This window comes from Tauraco erythrolophus, chromosome 6, assembly GCF_009769465.1.
Source record: "Tauraco erythrolophus isolate bTauEry1 chromosome 6, bTauEry1.pri, whole genome shotgun sequence".
Classification (NCBI taxonomy): Eukaryota; Metazoa; Chordata; class Aves; order Musophagiformes; family Musophagidae; genus Tauraco; species Tauraco erythrolophus.
In genome coordinates, this window is record NC_141470.1 from 26983058 (window position 1) to 27003206 (window position 20149).

The 20149-nt window shown below is 41.6% G+C and overlaps 2 protein-coding genes across 2 annotated transcripts; both read right to left on the bottom strand.

Annotated features, from left to right (window-relative positions):
* Positions 1-5363: 5363 nt before the first annotated feature.
* On the bottom strand, positions 5364-6311 carry LOC104373373 (olfactory receptor 4S2). Its single transcript, XM_009979262.2, has one exon. The coding sequence runs from the start codon at positions 6291-6293 to the stop codon at positions 5364-5366; it is 930 nt and encodes a 309-aa protein (XP_009977564.1). The 5' UTR covers positions 6294-6311.
* Positions 6312-10058: 3747 nt separating this feature from the next.
* Positions 10059-11379, bottom strand: LOC104373372 (olfactory receptor 4S2). Its single transcript, XM_009979261.2, is given in 7 exon segments — positions 10059-10611; positions 10613-10694; positions 10697-10748; positions 10750-10815; positions 10818-10852; positions 10855-10989; positions 11364-11379. Coding segments are annotated over 7 exon segments (939 nt in total).
* Between the last annotated feature and the right edge of the window lie 8770 nt (positions 11380-20149).

Here is a 20149-nt window from a genome sequence, read left to right on the forward strand (position 1 = left end):
TGAAGTCATGGGACTGACCAGGATAAGAAGGGATGTGCTACACCTCCAAGGGTTCGTGGATGAATGAGAGCGGGATGCATTACAGCAGTTCTGCCTCCTACAGAAGGCACAGTGACACATCATAAATTATGGTGAGCAGTGTTTGCAAAGAGCACTGTCCACCTCTCCTCTCCTGCCTTCACACTCCCTTCTGAAATTTCTGGTCCCTCCACTCTGATCCTCACTGCTGAACTCACTCCAACCTTTATTTTCTGCATTGTAGTCGGTGTGACAAAGTCTGTGCCCTTATTCTGTCAGGGAGGAATCACATCCTACTCTCAGAGAACAAGAGCCATGAATGCTGGAAAAATGCAACACTGTCCTTTTACCTACCGAGAGTTTAAAGTGCTACAATGGAAGCGAACGCTTGCCATGCTCAAGCATCATGTCTATGATATATGGCTCAACCATGAGATGCTCCATGTTCTACTCCTAACTGCCTTCCTCTAAATTGACAAAAGGGCTCTCCAGTTAGCTTGTCCACTTTGGAACCAGAAATACGTGCACAGAAACCAGGTCTGGGAGGTCCTTCACTGATGTTCCTCTCCATTGAGCTATTTATTAGCTTGAGTGCTCTCTTAGGCCTGCTGTTAACAGAACATGCTCTCCTGAAGAAATTGTGTTTTCTAACATAGCAGAAGATGCAAAACTTTGCACGGTTTCTCTACCTCTTTGTCACTTAGAGTAATTTTTAAAGTTCTTCAGTAGACATATGCACTCACTATCTTGTGGAGGTTGAAATGTGATCAGCAGAGGAATGCTCATTTTCATGTGCAATCACACCAGGAAATTCTTTAGCTGCTCATTTCTGCCTAAGAGTTTGTAAGTGAACAAGCAGGAGATTACTACCAAGAAAGCAGTGTCTGCTTTTCGTCTGTGCCTCTGTTGCCTTTTGCTAATACCTGAGCACTTTCCTCAGATCCTACTCTATTCTCTACCACTTTCCAGTAGTTCTCAAGGACTGTTTTTATTTCCCATCGAACAGGTTTGCTTCACACATAATTGGGAATTACGTTAACATTAAATGAAGCTGCCTTGAAGGCTTCAAATGACCAAAGCATTACAGTAGTATTTAAATTTTTCTGTATATTTTTCAACAGATTACCAAGCATTTCTCTCTGCTTTTCTGTCTACATTTAGTCCATATCCAGGGCTAAACAATACCCAGCTGTTTTGTTACCCAGTGACCCCTCCCCACTCGAGAAGGGGAATCTGGAAAAGGAAAGAAGACCTGTGGGTTGAGATAAGAACTACTTAATAATAATAATAATAATAACAATAATAATAATAACAACAACAACAACAACAACAATAACAACAAATACAGACAAGTGATGTGCGGTGCAATAACAATAATAATAAATACAGACAAGTGATGTGCGGTGCAATTGCTCACCACCCCTTGGCCAATGTCCAGCCTGTTCTTGGCTAGCAATCCCGGAGCAGGAAAATCCCGAAACTGCAATCCTGGAAGAGAGAGAGTTGGCCTCAGGAGCAGAATGACAAGCGAGATCCTTCAGGGATGGTGACCATTAAGAAACAGAGGCCTTCCCTAACAAACTTTCCAGTTTATAGTCAGAATGATGTTACATGTTGTAGAATATCCATTTGCTAGTTTAGGTGTCAGTCGCCCTGGCCATGCTCCCCCCAGCTTCTTGGACCATCTGGGTCATTAGAAAAACAAGTTGAAATGCCCTTGATCACTACGGATACCTGCATACCACAGCTGGCTCAAACTAAAACGTAGTGTCTTATCAACTTTGCTCTCACTGAATCAAGTGCTGTAGTCTTCTTAAAAATGCAGCTTTCTTTAGAAATGTAGCTTTTCCGAACATAAAATTGATTCTATGATTCTATCCCAGTGAAACCAGGACACTTTCACATAAACAAACACAACCACACATATATGCTTTAATATGTCATGGCTGATATGAAGAACATAAGCAAAGGAGAGGAAAAAATAGTTACTACTGTACCCAGTTACTAAATGTTGATACAACATAAACTTTCAAGTCTGAACTCCACAGCGTTTGTTGTTGGAAAACATTTGAAATCGTTTACTCCAAATCTGTTTCAAGTTACTCATCCAAGAGATCAGGGCATTGTTTCACTCTTCTTCCTCCTGCTTGTAATTGCCATATCCTTGCTCCTGTTTAAGTTTTTTGTTGCATAGAAATTTGTTTCAAGAGATTTTCAAGTGATTTTTCTTTTCCTGACAGGTTACAGGCAAATGTTACTGTGATAGTATCAATGTCCCATTTTCTGTCTGTCATTTAAACAGAAAGACCCAATGAGGCAACACCTCCAAGGCTTTCTGAACTGACCTCCATGCTTCCCACATCTTCCTTCTCCCTAAAGTCGTCCCATCCCAGCACAACATATAAATACTGCTGTAATATACTGGATAGTAAACAAAGGCAAAAAATAGTCTTCCGCTAGTGGAGTTGGACCTGTGAGAACTGTGTCATTACCAAACTCCAAGCAGCTACCCAAGGGCCCTATTAAGCAGTTTTGGTGGCTGGGTCCCTTGGCGTAGAAGAGCACACCAATTTGCTCAGTGAATTTCCGTGCATGGAGTCCTGAAGGTTGATAAAGAGAGGATAAGACACCACGCACTTCTAAGCACTCAGAAGCCCTTTGTATGAAAAAACAAGTCTCTAGTAATAAAAACATAAATGTAGAGTTTTACTACCGATCCCCTCATTGAGACAGTGTTGGGCACCAGGAAACGTTGCTTGAGATCAGACATTGGTGGGAAACTGCAGTCACTCAGGGATAGATGATAGATGGACCAATGCCTCATCAGGATGAGATATAAAGATAAACTAATATGAATGTTCATTTCCCAAAACAAAGGAAGGTCTGGGCAGACCAAAGATGTCAGTGGTGATGTGCCACTGAGAAATGCGGCTCAAGTTCAAATCAGCTCTGCCTGTGACATTAATGGGTAAGAGATCCTCCTATCAACCCATAGCTTTTTTATCTCATTTGCTCCCCCGTCCTGTTGCAGACACTGAGTGAGAGAGGGGCTGGGTGGGTGTCGAGCAGCTAGCCAAGGTAAATCCACCACATGGCATGAACTTTAAAGATGGGAAACTAGGCTCTGAAAGCATGCAATCTAGAAAAAGAAGAAACATGATTATTTAATTTTATGGACATTTCTGCTACGTCTTCCAGAGGTGATAGGAGTAGCATCTTCCTGTGAGGAAGAACCTGGAAATCTAGAAAGGAAATCTTGGTGACGACTATATACCTGTTTTCGTCCTCTAACAGCAGGAAAGATAAACCTTCCTCTTCTATCAGTCATTGATAATTCTTTCTCTTTCTATTCTGCCTGAAAATATGGAGAAATTATAAAAATTCTTTGTCTGAGTAGTGATGTTTTACTTCTCATTTTGCTAACATCATAAAGTAACAAGGCCTTATTGCTGTACTTCATCTCTCTGTGTCATCAATTAACTTGAGGCGAATGAGTGAGTTGTCAACTATTTTAAGGACATCCTGTTCCTCTGCTTCCCATCCCAAAATATTAGTGCCAACAGAAGTTTTTAGAAAATTCACACCTTGACCACAGTCCAGGCAATTTGCAGTATAAGAGCATTGTCCAAGTCAGTTAAATTCATAGGGCATTTCACGTTTCCGTGCTGGAAATGGCTTGGAGAGTGTCCGACCAAACAACAATGTTCTCCATAAGACTATGAGTGAATGTTTCCGTGTTCAGCTAGGAATTTGGTTTGTAGTTTCAGTATGGAGAAATATTTAATTCTCATATTTCCACTGAGATACCTATGCCTTAGATAATGCTAGTGTAATAGCTGCAGAGTACTGGCCAAAACATGACGTTTCATCCAGTGTCTAAATAAAACTATTAACACTGTCCTGACAATTCCACTGGACTGTGGATTGGTCAATGTCTATGGTCTTTAACCATGCTTGGATTGCTGCCCTGATAGATTATAAAGGCCACCTATGACATAAACTCAAGGTCTCAGAAAGGTGTTAGACAGCAGGGCTTCTTTAAATGAAATTCATCCAGGCAAGAATAGCCATAATTTTAGGTTTATAGTACAGGAGGGTTTTTTTGGACCTGGGCATTAACTTGTATGTCTTAGATTTGTTGTCACTGGACAGCTTAGGTTATGAGTGTTTGAGGAACCAGGGGCAGGAAGGAGAACAAAACCGAAGCAGATAGCACGTTCACCAGAAAGTACCAAATACGTAAAAATAGGAACATTCAAACTCACGATTGTAGGAAAGCATTTAGCTATTAGCCTGGTGACCTTTTAAATCACAGTATTGACTTTGAGCTGTAATAATAGCAAATATTATTACTGGAAATTGCACTGGCAGGGAAAGGAGAGAAGATTCCCCTCTTGTTACTGGCATCAGCAAATGACCAAACTCGTACCTAGTACCAGCTTTTTAATAGCTAACATGGATTCAGCATATGACAATGTGATAGTCATCACAAGGCATTTACCGCAAGCAGAAAGGGAACACCAGCAGTATGATTGCTTTCAGCAGCAGGCAGCAATCAGTTTTGCAGACGTCTTGAGCCACCATTTCCCAGCTGAACGGGCTACAGAGTAGCTGCAGGTTGTCTGACTGAAAGTTCACACTCTAGGTAATAGGATGCTCTGCCTGGAAAACATTTTTAATATTTACATATAGGTGTTTATTTATTTGCTGGTGTTTCAGTACAATCTGCTGTCTCTTCCTGTCATGCAGAGACCTAATATAACCTCCTACATCTCTCATGGTCCTATTTTACAAAAAAACGAGTCCCAACTGCCCAAAGGCTGCTGACTTTCCTCAGCAGCTTGCTCAGTTTTAGACATTTCATGTTAGCACATTAAAATACATTAGACAAAAGCTGCCAATGCTGTGCCCTACTGAAAGGTTTGTTTACTCTTGGAAGCTGGGTACCACTGTCACTACTTTGTGCTGAAATTTAAGGAGATGCTACTCTCCAAAGCTTTTAGGAGCTAGTAGGAAAGAATAACCTCTCAAAATAGTTGGTTGTTTCTCCTAATGCTGGGAGAAGCCTAGACAAATGCCCAAGATACTGCTATGAGGTGCCTGAAGGTAAATGTCACTATACCACCCCCAATGCTCAGGTTTGGTAGTTGACGATAACCTCACATCTTTTTGACTGACCATTTCCAAAGAAGTTACATAAAAACTCTAATTTAGTGTCAGCCCTATTCTAAACAGCTGTGCTAAAAACAGAGCAACATTACTGAAAAGTCTCTCCTGAACACTTCTCTTTCCATCCCCGTGGTTTCTTAAGCTCATATTATCTTACAAACATGCATGGTGTTGTTTCATTTCTCACTCCTCTTCACTTTTCTGTTCCACAACTTTTTCATGGCGTTTTTCACCTCTTCATTTCGAAGGGTGTAGATCAAGGGATTGAGCATAGGCGTCATGATGATGTAGAACACAGAGACCATCTTGTCTGCTGAGAAGGTGGTGGAAGGGCGCATATAGATGAAAATGCACGGTCCAAAGAATAGAACTACAACAGTGATGTGGGAAGTGCACGTATACAGTGCTTTGAGACGCCCTTCAGAAGAGTGCGTCCTCAGAGATACCAAGATAACAGCATAGGACACAACAAGAACAACAAAACAGCTCAGGGAAATCACACCACTATTGGCAGCCACAATGACACCAATGATGTAGGTGTCAGTGCAGGCCAGCTTCAGTAAAGGGTGAACATCACAGAAAAAGTGGTCAATCTCATTGGCCCCACAAAACGGTAGCTGAATGGCCAGCAGGGTCTGCACCAATGAGTGTACAAAGCCTCCCACCCAAGAAGCTGCCACCAGCCAGCCACAGACATGCTTGTTCACAATATTTGTGTAATGAAGGGGCTTGCATATAGCAATGCAATGATCGTAGGCCATCACTGTGAGAAGAAAGATCTCAGCACACCCGAAGAAATGGCCCGCGAACAGTTGAGCTATGCAGCCCACAAAAGAGATGGTCTTCTTCTCAACAAGAAGGTCATAAATGAGTTTGGGAGCTGTGACAGTAGAGTAACTGATGTCTACAAAAGACAAGTAGCTCAGGAAGAAGTACATAGGAGAGTTCAGCTGTTCACTTGTATTTATAGTAATGATGATAAGCACATTTCCAAGAATGATAATGGCATAAAAGACTAAGAATAATGAGAAGTACACTTTTGCTACTGTCTTATCTTGTGTCAGTCCATGAAGGATGAACTCTGTCACATTGTTTCTGTTCTCCATAGGCACCACGTAGACAGGACCTGAAGCACAGAAAAGAGACACCAGCTTTGGCATTAGACATAGGACATTATCAATATACATACTGACCACTGGTATGTTAAATATTAAGCATATTTATCTTGCTGTCTTTTTGGGACTGTTTCCATTTAAATTCAATGCTTCCCTCAAGGAATAACAGGTGATATCCAAATTAGAATGTATTACTGACATACATAATAACAAGATCAGATTATTTATTTGAGGAAGGTGGTAGAAATAATACCCTCAAGAATCTTAGTTCTTACCTTTCCATCTTTTGAAAAAGACGACTAATACTAGGTTCCCTCAAGACTCACTTTTACGTTGTAATGTTGATTTAGAAATAAAAGTTGACCAAAATAGACAGTGCAGATATAATTCAGGTCTCAACACTTTGATAATGGCCTGAAGAAGGTCCTTGCGCAAGCAGCGATTGTACTTTCCTTCTCAGTCCCCTAAAGGATTTCAGCAGAACTACTCCTTACTATCTCTCTGACTGCGATAGACCTAAGTACGTTCAGTGACAGAAAGAGCTGGCCAGTGTTTTCTCAGACCACCTTTCTCACAGTACATGAGTGAACTAAACTGGAGCTAATTTGCATTAAGGGTGAATTAACAGGTGTTTGTGTACTTCACCCAGGTCCTGGACTTAGTGTGGAACACCTCATAAATACACCTGTAGAGGCAGTGGGGTAATGAGTGCACCACTGGCAACCCTCCTTTACTCACAAACACCCACAAATTCACCTTTGCGGCATCCCCATGCAGTATGCAAGTATCACTAGTGTTCAATTTATAGATGAAGATAGAGGTGGCAAATGTATGATAACTTTGTGATATCAGCAAGGCTTTTCAGGTCTGAATTCTTTTTGACAATCACAGGACACTCAGTTCTTTCTCCTGAGCTCTCTGCCTCACCTCCTGGCTGCTCGCCAACTAGGGCAGCAGAGGAAAGGCGCTTTAGTGTGTCCTTCCCTATCTCCATGCCCCTCCATGAGCAGAGGGAAGACCAAAGTGTGTGTGTCATGACCATTGTTGCTTGTCGTGTACAGCTCAGGCAGTGTAAGACTGAGCACATAGGAAGTGCTGTCGTCAGCTCTTGAGTCCTCTCTTTAACAACATCCTCTGTGACAACATCCTTTCTGGAAATGGCATATAACTGGGGAAAAAAAAATCAAATAAGACACCAACTGAAACAAAGGCTGAAGAAGCTGTAATGTGACAAAACACACCTCACAAAAGTCACTTAGCAGAAATACCTGTTTTCAAAGGTAGGATTTGAGTCATGCTTGAACAAAACAAAGGAATGATATCAGAAAACTTACACAGTTCATATTTGCCAGTCTCTGAGAGTTCGCTTGCTATTCCTCCTCTGATGACCTCCTCTGACCAGTTTAGGTGGTTTCTTCAGAATGTTTCAGCTGCAAGTTGCTGCTTAGATGTTGTGAAAGCAGTCCATATCTCTGCTGATTCTGAAGCCTACAGTGACTGAAAAGAACAGCCTGACTCTTTATCTGTATGTCCCATTCTGCAAAAAACAACTTCCAAGAACATCTACAAGAACAATTACCTCTCACAAGATGGAGAAATTGTGGCAGAAATATTTAAGGTAAATCACAAAGCAGAAGCACAAGACTATCAGGAGTAATGAGATCCCAGAGGCATATGAAGTTGTGTCAGAAATCATCAGCGGACAAGGAGCTAAAAATTGTACTTTGGATAGCTAGTAGGGTAGTCTCTGGAGAGTGATGTTGGAGTGTGGTCATCTAGACTGTGACATTGCACGTGGGTTTGCTTGCTTACTTGTTTGTTGGCTGGCTGGCTTTTTTATGCTGTCCAGATGAATAGCCTTTATTTACTATCGGACATGTATTTCTTGTAGAAGCATTTCTGGTTCAAATAAACATGACACTTGGCCATTTGCAAGATTTATGTTCACCTTACCTTTGCAATCAAATATTCTTGAAGTAAAGATGTCTCTTACATCAGACATTTATACAAATTCTGCTTTTTGTCCTAAGCTAATATTTCTCACATGTGTTCTTATTTCTTATTAACTTGTTCTTACCATTGCATGTTGACAGTATAAAAAAAAATCACAACTGTGCTATAGAGTGTTATCCCTTAGACATCCGCTGTATGAATTTGAAACGAGAAGTAAAACAGGAAATTACTTCAAAAATTTAGAAAGGTTTGTGGCTAGTCCTCACTGCTTACCAGATATTTTTACTGAGGCAATGCAAAACAGAAGCAACTCTTTAGCCCAAGTATTAATTTCTTACAAGAATTCTTACCAAAGTTTAGAGGAGCTTAATGTTGTTTTCAAAGACACCTTCCCAGAATCTATGGTTGAATATTTGCCCAGAGGCACCCAGAGGTGAGACCTCCAGAAAAAAACCCTGGTGTTCACACCCAAAGCATTAAAAAAAATATCTATTTTTAATATATATATGTATATATGGAATTTTGTGTGTATATATATAAAGTTATAAGCCCTAGCTTGGGCTGGGGACACCTTGTAACCTTGAATCCTACTTAAGTCACGTTCAGGTGTAATGCAGGCATAGGTGTTTATAGGGAATGTAAGTGAAAAAATAAAAGTGCTTCAATTACTTTTGGATGGCAGCAAACAGGTCTTTTCCTTCCTCACTCAGCTGATTTGGTGGTGTTCTGCTGTTTCTTCTCTTCTCTCCTGCAATAGTAGGTGTAGCAGCTGTTCCCATGGAAAACCTGTTTCTTCCCTTGTGTGGGTGTGTAAATGTGCTCTGTTGGGCTAGGAGTTGTCTTAGAATAGAGTTGTACTGGAATAGTTCCTAAACAATTCTTTTTTTTTTCCATTGACACATGAAACTGTGCCTCCAAACACCTTCTTTGGGACTCCTTCATTTCTTGTAGTCAGCAAGGTGTCTTGCATTAGATCTATGATTCTATATTAGTCTAAACATTAAAATAAAAAACCTGAATCAGAGTTGAAGGATAGAGGGGATGGTTGGAAGGATGGTATCAGTGAAGTAGATAAAATTATAGAATTAGAAAACAGTTTGGGTTGGAAGGAACCTTTGAAGATCATCTAGTCCAAACCTCACTGCCATGGGCAGGGATATCTTTCACTAGATGAGGTTGCTCAAAGCCCCATCTGACCTGACTTTGAACACTGCAGAAAGGATTTGTTGCACGGGCAGGGGAAGAGGAGAAACTTCCCCTCCTGCTACCTGCATCAGCAGATGACTCAACTAGCACCTAATATCAGTTTTTTAATTGCTAACCCATGGATTCAAGATACCACCACGTGGTTCTCGTAAAAAGGCATTTACTGCAAGCAGAAAGGGCCCTCTGTTTCCAGCAGCAGGTGACCATACCATAGTCCTCTCTTTCCCAGCTGAATTGTTTACAGAGCAGATGGAGTTCATCTGAAAGTTTATACCTGAGTAATGGGATGCTCTACCTGGACAACATTTTCAGTATTTTTGATAGAATTTATTTAAGCATTGGTGTTGCAGTTAGTTTTCAGGAGCCTCAGGCCTGGGCCTGTGCTAGTTGACAACAGAATAGAAAGGGAATGCCTGCTCGTCACAGAGTTCAGAATGTCTTTTGAATCACAAGATGAACCTTCAGTGTCTTCCAAATGAGAACAGGAGCTAAGAACAAGCTTTCCTTTGAAAGGCAGTTTCTGGTGAATTTTCATAAAAGAAATTATAGTGAAAGATACCTGATTTTCTCTGATCCTTTGGAAATGTCACCACAGTTCTACACCTTTCCATTTTCACTTCCCACTGTTCTACTCCACAGTTTTCTCATGGCACTCTTCACCTCCTCGTTTCTTAGCGTGTAGATGAGTGGGTTCAGCATGGGTGTGATGACAGTGTAAAACACTGCCACGCTCTTGTCCTCTGACAGATTGCTGGATGGACGTATGTAGATGAATGTGCATGGCCCGAAGAACAGAATCACCACAGTGATGTGGGACCCACAGGTGGAGAGGGCCTTGTGCCGCCCTTCGGATGTTTGACTTTTCAAGGAAACCAGGATGACAACATAAGACATGACCAGGATGAAGAAACAACTCAGAGTTATCATTCCGCTGTTGGCAACAACAGTGATGCCAATAGCGTAGGTGTCAGTACAGGCCAGTTGTAGTAAAGGGTGGACGTCACAGAAGTAGTGGTCAATTTTGTTAGGGCCACAGAAGGGGAGCTGAGTGGTTAGAAGAGTCTGCACTATGGAGTGCACGAAGCCTCCTACCCATGAGCCGAGCATCATCTGCCACAGACACACGCCTGGGTCATGAGGGTGTGTTAGGGAGAGGTCTGCAGATGGCAACATAGCGGTCGTAGGCCATCCTGGTGAGGATGAAAATCTCCGTGCAGCCAAAGAAATTTACCCCAACATCTGTGCTATGCAACCCACAAAGGAGATGGTTTTATTTTCAACAAGGAAGGTCGGCAATCATTTTGGGAGCTGTGACGGAAGAGTAACAAATAGCTACAAGGGACAGGGTAGCAGAGGGAAGAAATACATGGGGGAGTTCAGACTTGACTGCTAGTTACAGTGATAACAATGAGCAGATTTCCTGCCACAATGATCATATAGAAGATCAAAAACATCACAAAACATATTTTCTGCACCCCTTCCTTCTCTGAGAGGCCCAGAAGAATGAATTCTTCACACTGCTTGCGTTCTCCATGTTAATCAGTTGGGCAGCAATATGCAATGTACAGCCTAGGCACATGGAAAAGAAAGACAGATGATTCATCAGTTGTTTCATTATTAATAATGAGTTCTTTATCAGAAGTGCATACAGACTGAGAAATATATAGGGTTAGTATTAAGTTTATTAAGTGGCATTTTTTGTTTTTTTTTTTTTTTCCTTCTCCCCCTAGGTATTTAATTCTCCTTGCATGAGACTTCAGCCATGCCAGTTGCTGCACTGAGACAGATGCACTTGTGTTATGTTCCTCCGTCCTGGTCCTCCAGGATTTTTAAGGACTAGATCTATGGCTGGTATGCTAAGAACAAGGCCAGAGTGTTCACCTCAAGCACTACAGTGGTTACCGATGTTTAAAAACATGTTTGCCGTCAGCATAGACCAAGTCCATAATAACGATCTTTGTAAAAACAGTGCCTTTAAGAACACCTGGAAGTATTCCGTGGAATGCAGATTAATTTTATAAGTAAAAATGATCTTGAATTGTTGTTCAGAGGGGAAATGAAACCATGCACAGGAAAAAAAATGTGTATATAGTTTTTGTAACATAAATTTGTGGCTTCATGGACTGAACAATGAGTTCTGGGGAAGTTATCTATCATGGTGGAAAACAGCAAACAATTTCACGTATGACTTGCTTGAGTTATTTGGCTTGCTCTAAATCTCAGCAATGTTCCTCTGAGGGGAGGGAAGAATGAAAGGATCTTTTCAGATTCTTCTGTTACAGCATCGTATGGGTTTTAATTTATGCACTCTGCGGGATATTCTCAAGGGCTAACCTCTGTTTCGTGAAGCCAGTCTAGCTGGTGATCAAAGTCTCTCTATAGGCAGAACAGCTAAACTAAGGTCCTTTACAGAAACCTTTCTTTTTCTGTTGACTAGGAGGAGCCTGAGTAAATTAACATCCTCAGAGTAAAGCTAACTTCAGACAATAATACTTTTGTCCCCTGAAAGTAGCTCAGAGCTTTCCATAATGCCATTCACATTTTTTTTTCTTTTTTTTTTTATTTTCAATGTGCTATGGCTGAACTCCTTATCTCTAGGCATTTCTACACCTCTACAATTTCTCTTTTCAGACATGGTCACATTGCAGTATGTGGGGCTTCTTTGGTTTGACTTGTTCCAGTTATAGCCCCTGGAGCAGTACGTGTCATAGTAAATGAATAATCTACATCTTTGAAAAGACTTGATCCTTAACACTGCCAACTTGCCATTAGCACTCAGATATCAGAGTTCCTTTGGTCAAAGAAGCCTGGAAACCACTAGATTAAGCTCTTTACAGAGATTAAGCAAAAATAGGCATCTCGTAGAAACAAATTATCAGCTGTATGGGATTCATCCTAGTATCAAAACATTCCCAGCCAACTGCTGTTAAAAATCGCCATTGCCAGTCCTGCCCAATGAAATCGCAAGTGGTTCTCCCTGTTTGTGCAGATGATCTGAGCAGATCTGTGGAAACTACAGCAAAATCAGAAACTCTTGTGAAGGCAAAAACTGATTAAGCATCCACAGGAAACGCTGAAATGGAGAAAAACCAAAATTGCTCTCAACCCAAAAAGTAAAGCCTAGAGAGGAAGTTGGGAAAGTTAGGGACTTTTCCTGTGCTTACAGCTGTATTAACAGTAGGTAAAAGATTTTAGAAAAGGGGGTTAAAATTTACACAGATAATTCCTTTTCTGATATAGATCCAAGAAAAAAAAAGATCAATTAAAACAATGCGATATCAATTTCTACCTAGTGTTACCAAGTTGTGATCCTTTCCATCCCTCCTCTTTTCACTTAACACTGACTCAGGTTTCTACAGAAAACAAAAGGACAAAACAGGTACATATTTATGGCTGCGTGGTAGCCAGTGGAAGAGAAACAACTGGGCTCCATCTAGTCCAGAGCAGAACTGGAAGCAAACCCCACCAGTCTCAGTGTCGTGTTTAGGAAATCAATGATTCAGAAAGGAGTGACCAAGAGATAAATGATGAAGGAAAACCATATTCCTGAATAACAGCAGCTGAGAAGCTCCTAAGCTAAAACAAAGTGTATATTTTTGAAAGCATTGTAAAGATAGGGACCCATTCACAACAGATAGCTCTACTGTGCGTCCCTCTTGGTAAGGCCCCTGTCACCACCACCAAATTGCATTTTGCAATATATTCATCTGCCTTGTTCCATCTCATTTACTTACATCATGTAGGCACCTATATCTGAGCGAGTCATATGCACACTTTTATATGCCTTTGCCAGGCAATTCATGACCAACCTAAGGTGTCTACTTAAAGATGTGATGAATTACATGCTGGAGGTGCCTATTTCTTCCATTGATTCTTAAGAGGATGACTAGAATGACTAATTCAGTAGAGGATTCCCACACGTCCTACCTCTAAAAGTTTCTTTTCAGGGACAGACTAGAGGTATATGATATAATGCAACCAATTGCAAAATAAAATAAATACAATGTGGACTGCTAACATTTCAAAAATGATGAGACGTTGCACCATCTCCTTATTGCAACCATCTTCCCTAAAATCTCAGGTTGTTAACGGACAACAAAATATCAAAATAACCTAATCTGGGACTGCAGTGCTAGCTCTGTACGTGGATAGCCATATACAGTTGCAAACTTTAGTGAAAATTTCTTTTTGTATTTTTTGTCACATTTGTTCACAAAGAAGGGAAACAAAAGAGGAAAAGAAATTAGGAAAAGAGGAGAAAAAAGGGGGAAAAAAAAGAAAATAAAGAATCCAGAGGACCTGGAAAACTTACCTCCTCTGTATTTGGAGATCTAATTTTTTGTTTAAAGGTTGTATGATTTTATCTCCTCAACACCTGCCTTCCCTGATAGTAACGTGTTACAGCACAGAGTCTTTAAAGAGCATAGAATGGCTTCTGGAAAGCTTCCAACACTTGCTTAGGAGGTACCTTTTACTGTAATAATCTCATCTAATTTAATTTCTTGCTTTTCTGTGTATCACAGGTGTATCTTGGTATTTTCTGCCTGTGTGAGAACAGTTTTGATGGGCTGTCTGGGTCGAGTGGCCTGGCCTGCGTGCGCTGAGCGATGCAGTCACAACCCAGCAGCAGAAAGAAGGCTGAGAAGAAAACTGTTTAAATAGCACTCTTTAACTGTCTCCAAGGAAATCTCCCACCTCAAGGGCTCTTGGGGCTGGAGGAGGGAGGCATGGAGGCTCAGTGAAAGGAAGGCATGAAAGGAAGGGGCAACAGAGGAGAAATTAATTCCATCTTGCCTGAAAAGTTTAAGCGAACACATTTTAACAAAATAGCCATCAATCGGTGATAATGATATTATGAAGGTGTTTCAGAATTTCTCCAGTAGAAATAACAGCCAATGGATTACCTCAGTATTAAACTGGACAAGCACGTGCAGCAATCTAGTCCAGTTAACCCTTTCCAGAGTCCTTCATTAAGCCATGCTTTATGGTTTTCTCGTTCAATCCACCACTTCAGCTTTATACCATTGTGAATAATAAAACAGTACTTTGTAAATCTTTGTGGATTCCAAAAAGAAAACACATAAACCCCAAATCTTCATTAATGAAAAAGTCAGAGGGATTTCTATTAGTAAGGAGAGAGGTGCCATGCTCTGGAGGTGGTAAAAATTACCTCTCACAGGTAGTCTTTTTAGGGGGCAGGTTAGGCACACTTCTCTCACTAGCGGGTAAGCTTAAGCTTTCAGAGACAGAAGATGGCCTGGATTACCTCTTGATGACTCTTCAAGTCCTGTTTGCACGAAATTTCACTGGCAACCGAGTGAATAAAGCCTTTTGCAAGAACTTGCATGTTTTAGCAAAGGCCAGCGAATTACAAAGTAAAAAAAATCCTTCTTTTACAAATGAGGAGACCGAGGGAGGAAGTCAGCTCTTTTATGCCAATGGAAGTCAGTCGAGTCTTTGTCACTCTAAGGCTTTCCTATGGAAAAAATAGATCTTTCCAGAAATTGATTCACCTGATCTACCTTGGACCTGATTTAGGATGGTATTAAGTCTGAAATAGGCATCTAGATTCTAAACAAAGTTACTTAGGGCAGACAAAGGCCGCCTCCAAAGAGTTACAGTCAATGACTCAATGTCCAAGCAGTAACCAGCAACGAGTGCTGTCCTTCAAGGGCCTGTACTCGGACCAATACTATTTAATATCTTCATCATTGAAGAAGGGATCGAGTGCATCCTCAGCAAGTTTGCAGATGACACCAAGCTGAGTGGCGTAGTTGATACGCTGGAGGGAAAGGATGCCATCCAGAGGGACCTGGACACGGCTCAAGGAGTGGGCCCATGAGAACCTCATGAAGTTCAGCAAGGCCATGCACCTGGGTTGAGGCAATCCCCACTATCAGTACAGACTGGAGGATGAAGGGATTGAGAGCAGCCCTGCAGACAAGGACTTGGGGATACTGATGGATAAAAAATTGAACATGGGTCAGCAATGTGCACTTGCAGCCCAGAAGCCAATCATATCCTGGACTCCATAAAAAAAAGTGTGACCAGCAGGTTGAGGGAGGTGATTCTCCTCCTCTGTTCCACTCTAGTAAGATCCCATCTGGAGTACTGTGTCCAGCTCTGAGGTCCTTAGTACAAGACAGACATGAACCTGTTAGAGTGGGTCCAGAGGAGGACCACGAAAATAATCCAATGCTGGTGCACTTCTATAAAGAAAGGCTGAGAGACTTCAGCCTGAAGAAGAGAAGGCTCCTCAAGACCTTCTTGTGGCCATTTGATATATAAAGGGGGCTCATAAGAAAGACAGAAAAGGCTTTTCAACAAGGCCTATAGTAACAGGACAAGAGGCAATGGCTTTAAACTGAAAGAAGATAGATTTAGATTGGACACATGGAAGACATTTTTATTATGAGGGTGGTGATGCACTGGAACAGCTTGCCCAGAAGTTGTGGATGCCTCATCATTGGAAATGTTCAAGGTCCAGTTGGACGGGGCTTTGAGCAACCTGATCTAGGGGAAGATATCCCTGCTCATGGCAGAGGGGTTGGACTAGACAATCTTTAAAGGTCTCTTCCAATCCAAACCGTCCTATGATTCTGTGCAATCTTGCTGTCAAGAAAAGCCTCATCTTTCTAAACTTAAAACTTCTGCAGCCAAAGGTGAATCTATGAAATGAAACACAACAAAGCAAAACAGATCAGGTCAACTCAAACTCATCACTGCTCTGAAATCTACTGTGTATTTTTAGCTTCTGACTTATGGGTGTCAACAAATAATTTAATCCACTGCCCATTACTTTGTTTTGTTGAGATTTCTTGAAATTAGAATGGTCCAATAACAACCAAAGTAATGTAACCATGTCCTGACACAGAATGCCAGCAATCCAGGCAGTGAAAATGGACATTCACAAATTAATGAAGAGATTAAATATTGCTCTGGGTGAAAATAGTCCTCTAACTTAAATATTATCTTATACTGTAGCCTGGAGTCCTGGCCAGGTTAATAAGGGTTAACAGTAGTCACTACAGGAAACAGAGTATTGAGTAAGAAAGTAAAAGCAGTCTTACAATCTTTGGGAAAGAAAGAGGAACACAAATGACAGAAGAAGCTAAAGATGAACCATCAGGTATCTGGCCTTCTAAGCTAATTTGAGCCAGATCTGCCGGTTTCTGTAGCCACTGGCACACATGGCAGCAGTTTGGCTAGCATCATATTCATCTCCTTTTGTTTCCCTAGCCAAATGGACCAGCAGAAGTGACTTAATGCACAAACCGAATCAAGAGTTGCTGGTTTCTCTTGTTGTGAAATAGTTCCCTGTAAGGATGTGCTAATGGCAGGAAAGAAGAAAGGTGTTTCCTCCATTTTTACTCCACTTACTTTGGCATGTGGATCTGGACACCATGGTGGTGGTAGCTTATGCACATGGAAGGACTGTGCATGGTAAGAAGATGAGTGAGATGTTGTGAGTGGGGTAGCAGATGCTGGCAAGGGGCTGTCTTGATAGAGACATGAGATGGTGAAGAGGTGTGAGTTTGATAGTGGGCAGGATGGAGCTGAGGCACTGTTTCAGGGGGAAGTTGTGAAACTGTAAATGGAAGGTGTGAGGCTGGAGGCTGTCTTGCAGGACAATTGGAAAGTGAAATTGGAAGTGCCTGAGGTGTGGCGAAGGAATGTGCTGAAAGACAGTATGAAGTGGCAGGTAATACTGCGGGGTGTGAGGCTGCATTGAAAGATGTCATGACATGAGAAATAGAAAGAGGGGAGATTTCGATTAGATATAAGGAAGAAATTTTTTACATTGAAAGTGGTGAGGCACGGAACAGGTTGCCCAGAGAAGTCATAGATGCACCATCCCTGGAAGTGTTCAAGGCTGGGCTGGATGAGGCTTGAGCAACCTAGTGTAGTGGAGGGTGTCCCTGCCTATGGCAGGGGGATTGGAACTAGATGATCTTGAAGGTCCCTTCCAACCCAAACATTCTATGATCCTATGAGAAGTGAGCATTGTGTATTGAAGGCAGCCCTAGCAGAGGTTGTTCAATTGTAGCTCCTGAGGTGTGGTAAGGCCTATGGAGTTTGGGTGGACTCTCCTCCAGGAAAGATTGTGTGAAGCAGTACAAACTAAATAGGCTGATAACTTGTGTTGGGAGAGGTTGTGAGTCAGAAGAGGACACTCCGTGGTGAAGGATGTGTTAAGGACAGTTTGGTAGGGACAATAGGCCCTCAGGGAATGAGAAGTTGTGCTGAGGGAGATTATGAAATCATCAGGAGGCGTTATGGAAGAGGACTGACAATTTCTCAGTCCGTGTGACCCTGAAGAGTGGTAAAGGCATCCTCTTCAAGGACTGTGAAAGTAGGGACACAGTAGGAAAGAAACCATCAGTGCAAGAGGCAAAGTGTAATTTTGTACAGACAGTTCTTGCTTTCTTTGTATTGTGAGAGTGAAGAAGGGAGAAGTAGTAAAAAACATTTCCAAAGCTACGACAGTGACAGGTTCTGTACAAAGAGGGAAGGGGGAAGTGGTTCGAATCTAAGTGACCACGCACAAAAACCTAGAATATTTCCCCAAGAGAGTGATTGGCTGCTGTCGGATGTCACGTTGAAAATACCGTGGCTTTTTAAACAGTGTCTAACTACCCCAGCACTACGGTATGACACAAGGATTTTATCTGGACCATATTGTCACAGAATTCAGGTGACAATTTTCCCCAGCAGATCCATACCAGGCAGCTGCTGCAAACCAGTCACTGAAATTCCAAGGAACCTACAAAACGGTGAGAAATTCTTAGATGGTATCTTTGCCATTGCACTCTGTCTAATGCTTTCTGTCATGCTTTTGGAGAGACATGAGGGGAAGGAGGGAGCAATAAATCTGGAGGAAAGGAGATCAAACATTTTCTTCTCCTGATGGTTAGAATTTGCTATAGGTAAGCAATTGTCTTGATCATTTTCAATATAAGGAAAGCTTCATTCTGGGGACGCTTTTCCATGAACAAGTGCCATTGACTTGCTGTAAATACACCTCTGTAATATACGATGTCATTACTCAGAGACCTAGCATTAGCAGTTTTGGTCTTAATCACTTAAGATTAGCCAATAAAATACAGCATCATAACTTTGTGTCCATAGTCTAAAATGTCTTGTGGTGGTCAAGGTTGTTCAGACTGACGTCTGTCACAAGAGCTATGTAGTACTCAGCATGCAAACCACAGGAAGGATGTTTAATCTCAGAGAGAAGAAGACCACCTAGACTCAGCCTGCTGCTGTTTGATGCCAGCTTTCATTAATTAGTTTCTTTAAGCAAATAGACTCATATCTTGAATGTCTTGCAAACATGAATGTTCTTGGAGACAACAAGAAATCAGTCTTTCTGAAGTCAGACAATAAATAGGAGAACTGTGAGTGACTTTTCCAGCATTCTTTTCCATGGTCATACAGAAGCCAGAGGAATTCCTTCACTTCCACTACCATGGAAGGCAAAATCGTTGCTGTTTTGCAATGTATCCACAGCGCGTCCATTACAGCGTGGTTGTACCTGGAAGTCTTTATGCATATATGACCAATGGCACAGGTCAGTAGTCATTTAACATGAGGAAATATGTTTGACAAGCTTAAGTTAGACAGCTAATCACCTGGTAGAATAGCCACTTTCCTAAAACGGGCACCTGGTCAGAAGGCTGGAGTGAGCTTAGACTGAGCTTATGTGACACTCAAACATTCATGTCCTTTCATAGCAACTGGAAATTTGCTTCACGTTACACAGATAGCTTGTAGCAGAGGATAGTGCTGCATTTGGGTCTTCTAAAGGCTAGGAAACCACTTAACCACTGAGTCTTCCTTTCTTCTCACAGCAGACTTGGTTCAAGAATTACAGATCACTTCAGCTGCTTTCTGCTGTGAATCAAGGTCTGATAATTTGGTTCTGAGAAGTAGGTAGTGAGGAAGTGAACAAAGTCATAAGGCTGTACCTTTACAATTTGCTTGCTGCAGATGTTCAGGTAAGAGGTAGCCTTGCTAGTGATGTTGGTCAGGCCGTATGCTGCTCTCCCCAGATAAGGAAAAGAAAGTGAGTTTGAACTCAAGTATGTTTGTGTTATGAAACTGCTACAACAGATATTCTGTGCATTCTGAAGGAGAGGATGTTTTTTTGTTTTCCGTAGTTTCTTTCAGTATCTGCTAAAATTCTTTCTTCAGAGACCACTGGTCTCTAAAGTCTTAGTGTTAGAAGCACTGAAGGTCCCATAGCAGCTGAAGATGGAATCAACTAGCTTCCTATATAAGAGTATGGTGCGGTGCCAGAAGTTCCCTGGTTTCCCTCAACCCTAAAGGTTTCACATCCTGCAAGCCCTGGTAAAGTTAAGGATGGAATTCACCTCAGCTAACTTCACCTGTCCACACACTAATCCTCTCACTGAAGCTGGCATTCTGCAATGTATCTGCAGTCAGCCAAGACAGGCAGGTGACTGCATACCCTACCTACAACACCTATTTTAGGATAAAATATGTTGCTGTTGGAGGTGCTCATGAACCTCCCTAAATTCAAAAGGCAGCTTTAAAGGCAATGTTAAATGAGATGTTTGCATTTTTAATGATGAAAGCTAGGTGTAACGGTCCCAGCTGGATTCCCAACCAAGCACTGCTGGTGTATGTGCCTTTCACAGAATAATGCGGCAAGATTGTCTCCAGTG